The sequence below is a fragment of the Apium graveolens genome, chromosome 6, assembly GCF_009905375.1.
Source record: "Apium graveolens cultivar Ventura chromosome 6, ASM990537v1, whole genome shotgun sequence".
NCBI classification, from domain to species: domain Eukaryota; kingdom Viridiplantae; phylum Streptophyta; class Magnoliopsida; order Apiales; family Apiaceae; genus Apium; species Apium graveolens.
In genome coordinates this window covers 216,835,716-216,851,166 of record NC_133652.1, presented here as the reverse complement: position 1 = coordinate 216,851,166, position 15,451 = coordinate 216,835,716, and the positions used below count along the sequence as shown (strand labels likewise).

The following is a 15,451-nucleotide window of genomic DNA, read 5'->3' as shown; positions in this document are numbered from 1 at the left end:
TCTCACTACGCCATAAGTGGGCTACTGTAATGCAAGTGTTATAAGCAGCGTTACATTAGCTAAGAAATTTTTGTCCTATTGTAACACCTCTTAATTAGTGTTACAATAACTATAAATCTAGTGTTGCATTGAAATGACGGTGTTGCATAACATGTAACACAAGCACCTGGTGTTACATTATGTACTTTTTTTTAATTTTTAAAATATTAAAGTAAAATTATTATCATAAACTAGTATTAAAATTATATTTTGGTTAATTAATGAATGTAGAATATAATATAAAATATTATATAAAATATAAAATGTATTATATATAAAAATATAAAAGACTTTTTTCAGTTATTTATTTAATAAATAATAATTTTTTAATTAAAATAAACAAGTTATAAGAAAAATATAAAAAATTATACATATTTTAGTATGTGAAATATTGGGCGGAATTTCTCCTGCTTTAATAAAAATAGTTCCCCTGCAAAAATTTTGCCCCAATATTTACCCTTTTCTCACAAGTCTCTCTCTTCCTTACCCTCCTCTCTCTCACTCACCCTCGCCTCTCTCACTCACCCTTATCCTCTCTCCTCCTTATCATATCTCTCCTTTGACGAACATCTTCCCTCCCTGATAATTGAACTTTTCAACATCTTCTTCTTCCCAATAGACTTTCTAATTTTTAAATTTTAATTTGATTTTGCAGGTAACATTTAGGGCTTTGAACTTCTTAGCATCTTTCTTCCCATCAAGCTTCAATTAGTAATTGTTTTTTTATTTGACTTGATAGGGATTTGTATTCAGTTGGGTAATTAAATTTTACCTTTGTTTTGTTTACTTTTTAGTCGAGTTGGGTAATTAAGTTGGTTGCTTAAGTTGTGTACTAATTATTAAGGAGTTTTCTGCTCAGAGAGGTCCTTGCAAGTTTCTTTGTCATACTGAAAGTATTCCTGGTAAAGTATTGTTTTACTAATAGCTGATGGGTTGGTGACTGTCTTTGGTTTTTACTCACATAATCCAATTTACCTTTTATTGTAGATACTAGGAGTTTTTGGTACATTGAGAAGCTAAAAATTGATACAGGGAGGAGATACACTCTTACAGCTCGTTTTTCATGTGCTAAGGTATGCTTTTATGTCAATATCTATGATTCTATCTGTATACTTTATCTATGTGCCGAATTAGCAAATTTTGATAAACAGCCTAATCTCCCGATGGAGAACCAGCAGGCATTAATTCTATCTGTATACTTTAGGAAATGTTTCCACAAAGTAGCATTGGTTTTATAACTAGTAAGTATCAGTGTGCTGTATAAGTTGCATATTTTTATTTTATTTCCTTGTCTATTTGTGCCTAACAGATATGTAGCATTGTTGTTATATGTAGTTGGTAAAGAACTTTTTTCAGTCTTTGGTCAATACATCTGGTATGACACTTCACATCAGGCAGGTATGAAATCAGCGGTTTGCTGTGATATTTGTTACAGTAATGAAGAGGCAAAAAAAGTTGAAGCTAACTATAGTCTGCTGCGTTGCACTATGTCTAGAAAGTTTCTGCAACTGCATTATAACAAGGTTGTACATGAAGGGTAAGATTAAGGGATGTTGCTTCCTTTGCTGTCTTACATAATATGTTCTCTATAAGTTGGCCTCTTCTAAACCTTTTCAAGCTATTATGATACTGAATTTTTTGACAAATCATTTTGTAAAATAGTGTGTACAAAATAAACAGTGGACTTATTTATTACAGACTATGACTAGCAAGTAGTAAGTAATAAAACTCATTTTTTGGCTGATTTGTAAGTAGTGTGTAGCTGACCTAGGCAAACAAATGGAATTCAGTCTGATGTTGCATTCTAATACTTGTTTCCTATAGGAGGTCGAGTTCATAACTCTAATTGTTAAATTGAAGTTGTTATATTGATATGAAGACCAAGTAAATTACCGGGTCTTGCAGAAAATTAGAACTAGTATTACAAGTCAGCCTTTAAGATTATTAGGCATGTTACTGGTTAGTACTTATATTGTAGAAAGTGGTGGTTTCAGGATAAGAGATACCAAGTACAAATATTTCAAGAATGGAAATAATGAATTCATCTACTGCTCCCCCTCCCACTCTCGTGAACCTGATACTTTTGACGACTTTTCCATGCACCAGGAGTTGCTCTTTTCAAATAGTCTCAAGGTATGTTTTTCCATACTTGTATGTCACATCAGATTACCATGTATGTGCACATTTAATAAGGCCAACATATTTTCCATCACGGAAAAAAATTAAGTGCTTTTTAGCAGTCAAGTTTCTTATACAATATTCCATAAATGAGCTTAATACTAACCGAATAATACATTGTTCATCTTCAGGACTTGAAGAATACCAGTTGTGGTGTTGGTGATTTTGTCGCAATGGACTAATTTGCATGTTATGACACCCTGATCAAGTATTCAAGTTCCATAAAATGATATAAAATTATTAACTTGACAAAGTTAGAACTAGATTACATGTTGCGCAACAAGTTGTTTTCTCCGGCTCTTATATTTACTTAAAACTGGATCATATTGATAAGATAATTGTATTATATTTGTCCTGACAATTCTTTCTAATAGCAGGACCAAAAGGCAAAAAGGAAGGTTGAGCAAGTTTGGCAGAGAAACCAATATTTGTTCCTATTATGGCTTGAAATCTCCTCCGTACAAACTTGTAAGTTAATATATGTTTTCTCCAATTCCTGTAGGCTGTAATCAAGCTCATTTTTGAGAAATTTAAATAGTTTTATAAGAGTCTTTAGGTGTTATATTCGGAGTTAATCCATCTCTCCTTGGGCTAACTGTACAGGCATGGGGTAACTCGATGGGCGATTTGATGTCTAATGTTGCACTGGCTATGAATGGTGGTGACGGCTTCCAGATTTCCATGTCAGGATGCTTTGTTGGGCCAATGTTAAACACACTTGCTGGTTTGGGGATCTCAATGCTGTTAGGAGCCTGGAATACGAGACCAGAATTTTATATGATCCCGCGAGACATAATCAATCCTAACTTCATTTCCAATTACTTAAAACAGGGTGGGTAATTTTTGTAACTATAGTCGACTAAATGCAAATAAAATAACTAAAATAGATAATTAGCCTGCTATATCTGTACAAATTTCCATAACTTCATTGCAAACTTTTCTATCTGTATAAAGTGTGTTTTTTTGTTTATATACTGGTTAATTAAATTCGAGTGTCATTGTCTTTATGCCTGATACTAATTTCTAAATATTAATTTGGTGCAGGAAAGAGCAGTTGTTGTCTTTAAAATTCCAGAAGCCCCCCCTCCTCATTGAACTTCCCAGTAGGATTTATGATAATCAATAAGCTTATATTACATTTTAACCAGTTGCATGAATTTTAAGAATTATAGTTCACCGACACCGCTTCCTTCTAACAGCTTTTGCCCTCCTGACTTCTGTTATAGAGATACTTTAAACTTGAAATATAGGTCTTGGTCCTGTATAGGATAAATATAGCTATGATATGTTATAAAATACATGTAAGTGTAACCACCTCAAATAATAACAGTTTCATTAATTGATAATATAGGCTATATATGATATACCAAAGTGTATTTGTTTTAGAGGATTATTAAAATGATGAAACATGTAGCTCACTAAAATCTGGTTTTATAGCAGTGTGGCTTGAACTTCTAACAGCTTTTACTAGGTTGGTTTGTTAGTTATTTACTGTGTTACTTTCTATGTTTCTGTATGTAGGTGCAGGATAATACATCCATTTTTATAATATTTGTTGCATGGTGCATCACTGAGGTAACATCCCCCTCCCTCCCTCTCTACAGGGGATTGTATCTTAAAATTGATAACCTAAATCTATGTTTAATTTGATTATAATCAATTTGCAAATCTGGTTGACGTTATTTGCTATGTGGTACCTTTAGATGAAGAGTTTTGCTATTTGTTTTGGTTCATATCAAGATTAATGCCAATCTAGACTACTGCAACAAGATTTCATTTCCACTAAATGCTATGAAGAAATATATGAAAAATCTAAATGCAACACTGAACAAGATAGAATGCGTAGAATGTTATGCATGGTTTGCCACTGTAAAGGCAGTTATTATCAGTAAATCAGACTGTCAAAAGTGCATATTCAGCAAGTATATATCTGATATTCGGTTCAAAAGACGAAAAGCTTGTTCACTGTTAATATCTCTATTGTTCTGTGAAAGTGCAACTGCAATTCCCATTGTTTTAGAGGAACCACATACCACTAGGGGCATTTTTATCCTGATAATTCTTTTCAGTTACGTATCAACATTACCTTGATCTGGTAACTAATTCATATAACAGGTTATAAGGTACCCAAATTATGCTTTGAATTGCTTCGGTACATCACCACCTATCCTCACTTACCTCAGGTTTGACATTTTTGTTAGAGAATGCACATTTATTGTACCCTTTCTAGTTGCTACTTGCTAGTCTAAGTGAAATTTTTTCAAGTTAACATAGATTGACCGAAACTTTTTGCTTGATGCAGGTACACTTGGTTCATTGTGCTGGATTTGCTGATAGTCGAAGATCAGTTTTTTCCTATCCAAGGATAGCTTGGATGTTATGTTGTAGTTGTTAGCGTTAGAAATTAGACTCCTATGTAGTGGTATAGTTTGGAGAATTGAGACTGTTATTGAATAGTTTGGTTTGAAAAATTGAGGCTTATGTATGTAAATTTGATATTTTATTGGTTATGAGATTGTTCTTTGGATTGAGTATATAATTAAAAAAAATTTAATAATAATTGTTACATTTGACTATTCAAGTGTAATATATGTTTACATATAGTGTTATATTAGATATGCTAGTGTTGCTTAATTAAAAAGATTGGTGTTACAATTAATTGAACATAGTGTTACAATAAGTTATATGGGACCCATAGGTGGTCCCACTTATGCAATATTGATCAAGCTATTGTATCACTCATTTTGTGTTACATTTGGGTCTGTTAGTGTTACATTAGGTGCCTATTGTAACAATTTTCTCTCTGTTACAATAGATCAGTGAAGTATTATATTAGGGTGTCTATTGTAATGCTCGTATACGTAACGCCCCCTGGTGTTACCATAGACCTATTGTAACGCTTTTAGGGCATATTGTAACACCATTTAGGCATTACAATAGCCCACTTATGGCGTAGTGTCTACTGATGATGTGCCCTAGAAATTGTACTTCCTTCAACCAGAATTGACATTTTGAGAATTTTGCGTACAATTGCTCTTTCCTTAGAATTTTCAAAGCAATCCTCAAGTGCTCAGCATGCTCTTCTTCCGTCTTTGAGTAAATTAAGATGTCATCAATAGATACAATCACGAATTTATCCAAGTATTTCTTGAATACCCTATTCATCAGATCCATGAATGCTGCTGGCGCGTTGGTCAAACCGAATGCCATTACAAGAAATTCGTAATGTCCATATCTAGTATGGAACACAGTCTCGGGAATATCTTCAGCTTTAATCTTTAATTGATGATAGCCCGATCGTAATTCTATCTTCGAAAACCATGCGGCTCCTTTTAGCTGATCGAACAAATCATTCTCGGTAAAGGATACTTATTCTTGATAGTGAGCTTATTCAATTCCCAATAGTAAATGCATAGTCGCATGCTGCCATCTTTTTTCTTTACAAACAATACCGGTGCACTCCACGGAGGTATACTGGGTCTTATAATGCCTCGTTCTAGAAGATCTTGCAGTTGCGTTGACAATTCCTTCATCTCGACTGGAGCCATTCGATATGGAGCTTTCGAAACTGGTTCTGTACCTGACGCTAAATCAATCATAAATTCAATTTCTCGATCTGGAGGTAACCCTAGAAGCTCGTCTGGAAAGACGTCCAGAAATTCACATACAACTGGAATATCTTCTATTTTAGGACTTCCTTTCTCAGTATCTAACACGTAAGCTATGTACATCTCACATCCCTGTCGAAGCAATCATTTGGTCTACATTGCAGTCAGAAATTTCTTTTGCTGTTTTTCCCTTTGAACATTATCGTTGCATTTTCCACAGTTCGCAATTTTACTTTCTTGTTTGCACAATCGATTGAGCATTATGGCAAGCTAACCAATCAATTCCCAAAATGACGTCAAACTCTCCTAACTTAAAAGGAATCAAGTCCACGAAGAAATGATATCCGGCTATTTCGATATCGCATGCATGACACACTCGATCTACCGAAACTTGGCCGTCATTGGCTAATTTTATAATTAGCGTCTCGCCCAACCATTCAATTTCACAATGTAACTTATCAAGGAATTCTTCAGAGATAAATGAACGAGTAGCTTCAGAATCAATTAATACTTTTGAATTAACGGAATTCACCAAAAGCGTACCTGCAATTATACTAGGACTCTACACTGTTTCTTTCATTGTCATATTGAAAGTTGTTGCTCTGGGTTGATTAGGCGGCGGTGGAGGAGGTAATGCCAACACTTTCGGAATACTAGCTGCCATTGTTGGTCCTTTACAATTCCTAGAGATATGCCCTTTCTTTCCACACTGGAAACAAGTAATTTCTGCTATTTTTTCTCTTGGACATTCGTTAGAATAGTGTCTCTTCTGCTTGGATTTGAAACATGCCACATCCGCTTTGATACATACTCCAGTGTGTTTTTGTCCACAAATTCTGCAGTACAGCACTGGGACTCTGACAATTCCCTGCTGGCTGGGGGCTTGGAAACGATTACCTATCTTCTGGATACCTTGTCCTACCCTTTTGAAATTCAAATTTGTCCGGGCTTGAAATCCCGGCTTCCTGCTGGAGCGGTTTTGGAAACTTCCCTGTCCTCTATCCTTTTGAGATCTTTCGCTTTCCCCTTCAATGATCAAGGCTTTCTGGACTACTGCGGTATACGTTGTTAACTCAAAAACTGCGACCTGCCCACGGATCCATGGTCGTAACCCTTCTTGAAACCTTTGGACTCGTTTTTCTTCAGTATCAACTTGTTCTGGAACGAACCTAGCCAATTCAGTAAATTTGGCTTCATACTCTGTCACGAACATACTCCCCTACTTCAATTCTAAAAGTTTAATCTGCATTTGATTTCTCACATTGCGAGGAAAATGTTTCTCTAAGAACAGCTTTTTAAACCTATCCTATGCAATAACATCTTCACCTTCTAAAGCCTTTTTAGATTCCCACCAATAATTCGCTTCTCCTTTCAACCAGTAACTAGCAAACCTAGTCTTCTGGTCTTCGCCTACCTTCACTAACGCAAATGCTTTCTCTATTTCTTTCAACCAAGTGGTAGCCTTAATAGGATCGGCTGACCCATCATATTCTGGAGGTTTAACCGACTGAAATTGTTTGAAAGTAACAATAGGTATAGCTGGTGGTATCTGAGGCTCATGACGAGGTGGCTGTTGTAACATTTATTGTTGAATCTGCTGCAGTTGCTGCATCTATTGCTGCATCATTACCATCTGTTGTTGCATCAAATGGAATATTTGGTTCATGGTATCATTGGTCCGTTCTTCAGAATTGCTGTTAGAAGTCTCAATCCTAGTCTTTCTCTTTGGTGCCATTTTCTGATAATAAACAAGTGATGTCTCTTTAACAATTTAATAAATAATTGACAGTAGATAAGAAAACAATTTATCCGGTATTAACAAAATTTAGATAATGGTTCGAAGAAAGAAAACAGTTTGCTTAATATAAAAACAGGAAATGTAAACAGTTAAATGAAATGTTTGTTCTTTTCTCTTTTTTCTCGATAGAATTTAAAATACAAAAAAAACTGTAAAACAATAAGGTAAAGATAAATGCGGTAAAACTGTAAAGACTGAAATTTAAGTAAAGAAATTTGAAAAGTTCATTTTATATATATGACACCAGCCTCAGGTGTAAGTGCTTGGTACAAAAAGTCTCGCTCTGCTGGTCATAACCGTGGCTACAAGTCAAACTAACTACTACCAGTCCAACTATTACTACAAGTCAAACTACTACTACACATATACACACTACTCACTACGTTATACTAGGCTAACTAGTCAAACTACTACTACACACATACACACTACTCACTACGTTATACTAGGCTAAATCTATATACATCTGTCCTCTGAAGTCAACATCTCAGAACCCTGGCGAAATATGCCTCAGCTCATCCCTAAGTATCTGAACCAAAGTCTGCGCCAAACGAAATATCCTGTAGAACTCCGCAAAAGAAGGCGGCCCCTCATGGGTCAAATCATCCAGCTCCCATGTAGCACTCATCAAAACAGACTGTAATCTCTGTCTCATCATATAATCTGGCTGTAAGGAGGCTAACGGTCCTCGGTCTCTCTGATCAAATAAATGCATAATCTCCCTGCACTGAGCTCTTTAATACTCCACATCATCTCTCATAACCCTGTACCATGGTATGGTACCATATGTGGTTGTGCAACCTGACCTACTAAATCCTGTGACGGAACCCTTGGCATCCCCGCACCCAACTGTGGTAACCCCAACTGTAAATCCACATCATGCTCGCCCATCCCCTCAACTGGGATCATTAGAAATATGTCTGGCTCTGGGGCATGTACTGGTATAGGAGGCAATACTGGTGGTGGTGGAAGCTCCGGCTCAATCCCCGGTATAAACTGATGCTCTACCGGAAGTGAAATCATCAGCTCAAAGAACTCTAATGGGTCAAACATCTCTATAGGGTCATGGACTATCCCCTGTACTGGAGGTACTGGCTCCTGTGGCAATGGTGGTGGAGGTGGAAGAGGAGGAAACATGAACTCAGATACTGGTGGCACAACTGCTGCGACTGGCCCGGTGACTGTCCTCTCAGAAGAAGCCGAATAACCTGACGACACCATCTGATAATATACCAAAGAAAGAAAAAAGGTCACTAAATCATTCCTAGAATTAATACCTTCCTATCCTAATATTATCTAAATCCTAACACTACTCTTCCTATTTGATTATTTCTATCCTATGTGATCTTCTTATCTTATCTTAACCCTAATGTTCTTGTTTTCAGGGACCAAACCTACAGCTCTGATGCCAAACCTGTAACGCCCTCCAGACCCAGGGTTATAAGTCTGGGGTTTACTAGCTAATCACTAAACCTGTACAATTTGATTAACAAATAATAAAGAAATAAATCTAAACCCCTTCAACACTAACCAGGATCTTTTTAGGTTAAAGTATGAAAACAAGAACCACTAACTACTTTATTACAAACCAAATTCAAAATCTTACAAACTCTCTTTCTTACAAACCTTTGTCTAACCAGTTTTAAACTAATTTCATCTTTTATTCAAACACACACACACACTAACTATCTAAACTCCACCTGTTTGGGCAACTCAAAGCTTTCTTCCTGGATTGGGATCGACACCTTGGGTATGAGAGGATCCCGAGGCTTGACCCGCTTCTTTACAACTCGAGTCCTGATGGGTTTCATATTCCTTCTTAACTGAAAACAATAAGGTGAATAACAACAAAAAGGGGTGAGCCAAAAATTGCTCAACAAGTTTGTAAAATATAAACAGTGTTTAAGCAGTTTAAGTGAATTGGTAACCTGGGTATATCTGTAAAGATATCACCCCGCGAGAGCAGAAAGAAGGCCATTACTGGAGAATACAAACAAACTAAACTGGACACAAGTTCGCATCTATACCCTGCTGATCAGCCAGGATACAGTGCAGATCTATATCCCGCTATATAGATCCGTTCGGGCACCCAGGCACTACGGCCCATCTCAAGGATCCGGTTATGTCCCGGTCCTTAGGATTAAGTAAACTTAATCCCTAAAAGTATCACTATCTAGTCCATGGAGTAGCAACCGGAACAATCAGTATGCTTTGATATATTCTAATCACCAGAATATATCAATATTTGTGAGTAACAATTGGAACATGAACAATGAATTCAAATGAAAAGGAGAAATCAAGAATCGAAATGGAATATGAACAAGAATCAAAAGAGTGCAAGCGTGATAAGAATATGAAGAAATATCACTATTCTGAAATTAGAATAGGGGAAAAACTTGCCTTCTGCGCGACTCACTGCAAATATGTCACCTTCGTCTATCACCGACTCAACCTGCCTTGCTGGCTTAGCTTCTGTTAGAGAAATAGACTGGTTTAGTCATTTTGTACTTCAATTACGTTTTGAACCGACTTCACATCGTTCCTATTGTCTACCCATGCGCTTATGACTGACTCGTATATTACATATTAACAAGTAAGACTCGATTAACCACATACTATACATAAGCACATAATCATTTTTATAGTTAAAAATAATTTTTAGAATCAAGATTGACTCGCTGATCGCTCAACTGATCATTATCTGACTCGTTTCCTATTTTTCGGAATTTTTCGGATTCGTCTCGGCACACGATTCGAGTGATAATCAAACGAATAACAAAGTCAACAAATTTCTAGAAGAAATTATGCTTTAATAATATTTTTAATGAAAAGAAATCATTTTTCTGAGTCAAAGGGCTTTCGTTTCGCTCGAATCGGACTAACGGTCTATTTAATATTAATTAAACACGAATAATTCAATTTACTATTCAATATAAATAATTATTACTAATTTTTAAACCTTAAAATAATTTTTAAATAATTGTTTAAGAAAAAACAAAATTAAAAATGATTTTTCTATAATTTTTGGAATTAAAATGAATTTATTATGATTTATTAAAAATTATTTGATTAATTATCAAAATAATTAATTATTTTTAAATAATTAATAAATAATAAATGAATAATAAATAATTAAGAAAATAATTAAATCTAATTTTCAGAAAATATTTCAGAATTAGTTATAATATAAATCAATTAATTAAATAATTAATTAATTAATTTATAAAATAAATAAAACTGATTTTTAAAATTACTCAAAATAAAAAGTAAAATTAATTTCCAGAAATAATTGTCAGAAACCAATCCCTGACAATTTCAGATCAAAACCGGGTTAAGCAAACGGGTCAACCGGGTTACAATCCGGGTCATGAAGAACATGACCGGATTTTTCCAGAAACCGGCCACCAAAACAGATTCCGGCGAGCAAATTTCAGGCCAAAAACAACACCGTTTGGTGTGGTTTTTACTAGGTTTCAATTCCACATGACTGCAGCAACTCATCTCTGACAAAAACATACCAAAAACATCCCGTAATCTCCAACTCCGATCAAACCGACATCAACTCCGGCCAAAAATACGAAATCATTCATTTGTATATGAAACTCGATGATTTATAGTGCAAATCGAAGCTAAGAACACGTATAATCAAAGCCCTAACATATCAGGAACCAAATATTCACCAAAATCACGAAGCTATGTTTTGAAAATTAAGCATAAACCCTAATAATCGTGAATCACTATCCATGAATCGTTTGTTCAATTAAACACCATGAATCGATTGCAAATAACATCAGGAATTTATATCAATCATCAAAAACATCATAATAACCCTTGAATGAAAAAGTCCTAATTCGAGTATAAATCCTAGAAATCGAAAATCAAAAACTACGAATCAAAACATGAAATTGATGCTAGAAACAGAAAGAACAGATCGAAACCTTCGATTTGGGCACTTGAATCACTTGTTTTGGTGATGTAATCTGCTCAAAATCACGGCTTGAATTCTCGACCCGAACTGGTTCTTCCCGACCCGGTTTTGCAGAGAATTTTAATTAATTTCTGATTTTTAATTAATAATTATAATTAATTAAAATAAAAATTAGGCTATTGATAGTAGTAAAATTAATACTCCTAAATAAAATTAAGGCCCTAATTCTACAATTTTTAAAATTAATAAGCCCCTAATTTTATAATTTTTGAGTATTAAAATTAAATTTATAAATATTTTATATATGCAATATATATGCCAAAATTTCCCAAAAATTGTGAATAATACAAAAATACAAAGAAATGGTATAAATAAAAGTCCTATAATTTTATAAAAATAAAATGTGATTTTTGTGGGGTTTTTAACACCCAATGGGGTCCGGAAAAGTCATTTTTCGTAAAACGAGGAAATTTATAAAATACCTAGATGTTCAGAATAATGCAATGGTAAAAGCTGTAACACCCCCAGATCCGGGGTCGGGGATCCGGGTTGTCACGGTCTTTCTTTCCACAATATCACTTCACTTAATTAATAATAAATAACCTCATGCTGTGACCCCACCCTAACACACACCACAACCCGTTATAGTCTCAGAGATGAAATTGAAATAAGTACAAGTCTTTGAATCCACAATTTAAAATTATTACAACCCAAAATGATTACTTGATAATTTACAGTTAATTGCCATTATCTGCCACAAGTTATAATTATACATAATTTGATTCTCAAGAGTAGATGGTCTGAACTACAATGGATCTACCTCTGCAGCTATAGCAGCTACAACATCATCGGGAAGACGCGGGACGCTTCCCACGCGCTTGCGCTGGGTCTGCTGGAGTCTGGCCATCTCTCCTAACTGTTGTTGTGTGATGAAGAAATAAAGCAAGAGTGAGCCTTACAGCTCGCAAGATAATACATAGTGATAACAATAATATAAGTATCTAAATGGATACTTACTAGAATCTCTATCATATGCAAGATAATTACTTACTAGATATAAGTAAAAACAAGGAATGAAGTTACCAATACTTCACCACACTTATATCATTTATAAAGCTACTTGAACTACCACCGTTCAAAGTATTATAAGTTTTAAGAAAAACATACCATAGATGAGACCACAAGTTAAGACTTGAATAGATTCAATCTTTGAAATATTATTGAATGAAAAAGTTATGAGATACTTTATTTAGTCCCGATATATATATATCCACATATATATATCTCTTTAAACATTTCCTGGAACCTCTGTTATGTAAAGTATGAACAGAGTTTGAAACATCCAATGAATTTTGGAAAGGAAAAGAATTTTGGCATAAACCAGATATCTTGCTGATCAGGCAAAGATACCAATAAGTAACCTTTTCTACTGTAGATGGATGAATTCCTCACCGGTCATCACCCTGGCCGCATTAGGACCTCGCGCTAGACCGTTACCCGGCCCCTCACGCGTTGATGGACTGCCACCCAGCCACTTACACAATAATAGACCGTACCCCGGCCTGTCGCTTATGCCGACTCAATTAGATGGGCTTACTTCCCGAACGTTGGGCAAGTAATCAATTCATTTACCAAAACTGCAACCTCGTTGCGAATATAAAATACACCGCAGAGCCGGATTCCCCAGGTTTTGAGCGAGTATTTAAATCCCCTTAAAAGGAAGATCTTAAATATAAAAAAAAGAGTTTTGGGATCCGCTCTGACTTTTAAAAATCATTTTGAAGACTCGAAAACACTTTAAAGAGTGTTTGGAGTAAAGCTGATTTAATGAAGTAAATCAGTCCCCAGAATATTTAGAAAATGACTGAATATTATTATTTAAATAATATTCCCATAAAGAATAATCTTTATAAAAAATAATTGAAGTAGAAGTATTAAAACATATACTTGAAACGAGTATTAAATAACCAAAGATATACTTATATGAAAGTATTATCTTTATTTGAATAATCGAAAATAAGTTTGATTATTAACACCTTATTCTTTAATAAAATAAAGAATATATTTCAGCAAATAATCGGAGTCATAGATCCTCAAATGAATATTCAAATAATATTCATAAATAATATAAAAGAGTCATAAGTCCTCGAATGAATATTCAAATAATATTCAATAAATAATATAAAAGAGTCATAAGCCCTCGAATGAATATTCAAATAATATTCAATAAATAATATAAAAGAGTCATAAGCCCTCGAATGAATATTCAAATAATATTCAATAAATAATATAAAAGAGTCATAAGCCCTCGAATGAATATTCAAATAATATTCAATAAATAATATAAAAGAGTCATAAGCCCTCGAATGAATATTCAAATAATATTCAATAAATAATATAAAAGAGTCATAAGCCCTCGAATGAATATTCGAAATAATATTCAATAATAAAATAAAGTTAAAGCTATCGAATAAACCTTATTCGATTAATAGTTTGGAAAACTATAACCATATATATATAAATATAAATATATATATATATATATATCCATATCCATATATACAAAAATCTACTCGGGATCCTCGACTCCCGATTTTAGAAAATATTTTCACCTTTGGGTCCCTATACTAAGGGTATATGCAAGATACCGCTATCCTCTAGCATAGGTATTATCAACTGAACCAACAGATATATATTTCAAGAATATGAAACAGGCATGCATATATACCATATCACATGCTACAATATATCGCAAGAATTTGCTAAATAACCAACATGCATCTATCGCAAGATAATGCATATACAAGTGTATACATCACAACAACAGTATAACGGATAGAATACTTGCCTGAGCGACTTGGGGGTGAGAAAGGCTCGGGACGAGTCTGATAACCTATAAACAACAAGTAAGTTGGAATTAAACCAAAGTCACTTGTAAATCTATACTTTAACTAACTTAGATTCTAACGCTTGTTTTGCGCTCACCGATTCGCTTAAGTCACTCGGGTACCCTCGGCTCCACCATTTTTAATAATTTAACCTTTACGAGTTTTAAAGCGATTCCTTCGCGAATGTCTTACCAACTGCCTAACACACTTACCATAAATGTTTCATACATTAATTAACCCTTTTTGGTCTTTAACCTATGTTTCAAAGTAAGGCGAGGGAAAAAGTTTCGTTCGCGAAACGCCGTTACTTGAAACGGTCGTTTCTCCTAAACCGTTCACCGGAATCGAACGAACTACATATCAAAACGAAGCTCGTAACATGAGCTATCTAAACATGGCAGTGGTCATAATATAGCATGGGGGTTCTCGGGTCCTAATGCTATGCACAAAAACAGTCCAAAGAAAATCGGACGTTACGACGGCTATGTTTACGCGATTTCCAAATTTTAAACCATACAAAACCAACCACAAACCAACCTCAAATCCAACATACAACCAACATCCATCCTTATCACATCATAACAACCCCAACCAATTCAATTTAATCATTCATACTTATGCTTAAACTTAACTTTAATCATACTTAAGTTCCTTTAAATCAAAACCACAACAATTACCATTCCATTTCACTACCATTCCAAATCCCAAACTCTAAATCATAACAACAAGCTACAATATCAACCCACTAATCAAAATCATCTTATAATATATAGGAATCTAGGGTTTGGAGATGGTATACCTTCCTTGAAGTGGTGGGTGGAGCTAGGAAGCCTTAAGAAGCTTTGAGAAGTCTTAAGAATGCTTGGATCTTCAAGAAAAACAAGAAAAAGTTCAAGTTAAAAACTTGAAAACACTATTCATAGTCTTCTTCTTTGATTAAATGAAGAAGATTGAGAAGGAATTAATGGCTTAAACTCATGATATAGTCCTAACTAAGCATGAAGATGATTAG

General features: G+C 34.5%; 1 protein-coding gene across 16 annotated transcripts; it reads left to right on the top strand.

The window, feature by feature from the left end:
• The first annotated feature begins 496 nt into the window (after window positions 1-496).
• On the top strand, window positions 497-4,771 carry LOC141668632 (putative very-long-chain (3R)-3-hydroxyacyl-CoA dehydratase). 16 transcript variants are annotated; one of them, XR_012553132.1, is made up of 10 exons: window positions 497-694; window positions 884-941; window positions 1,027-1,280; window positions 1,375-1,576; window positions 2,034-2,172; window positions 2,349-2,685; window positions 2,821-3,049; window positions 3,739-3,792; window positions 4,333-4,400; window positions 4,520-4,771. XR_012553132.1 is itself a non-coding variant. In XM_074475588.1 (7 exons), exons 3-7 carry the CDS (start codon window positions 2,487-2,489, stop codon window positions 4,584-4,586), a joined length of 294 nt encoding a protein of 97 aa, XP_074331689.1. In that variant the 5' UTR covers window positions 497-941; window positions 1,027-2,172; window positions 2,349-2,486; the 3' UTR covers window positions 4,587-4,771. The 16 variants fall into 16 exon arrangements, 1 of the variants encoding a protein (XP_074331689.1); XR_012553130.1 differs by having other exon boundaries at window positions 834-941; XR_012553141.1 differs by having other exon boundaries at window positions 497-941; window positions 1,375-1,437; window positions 1,535-1,562.
• The last annotated feature ends 10,680 nt before the right edge of the window (window positions 4,772-15,451 follow it).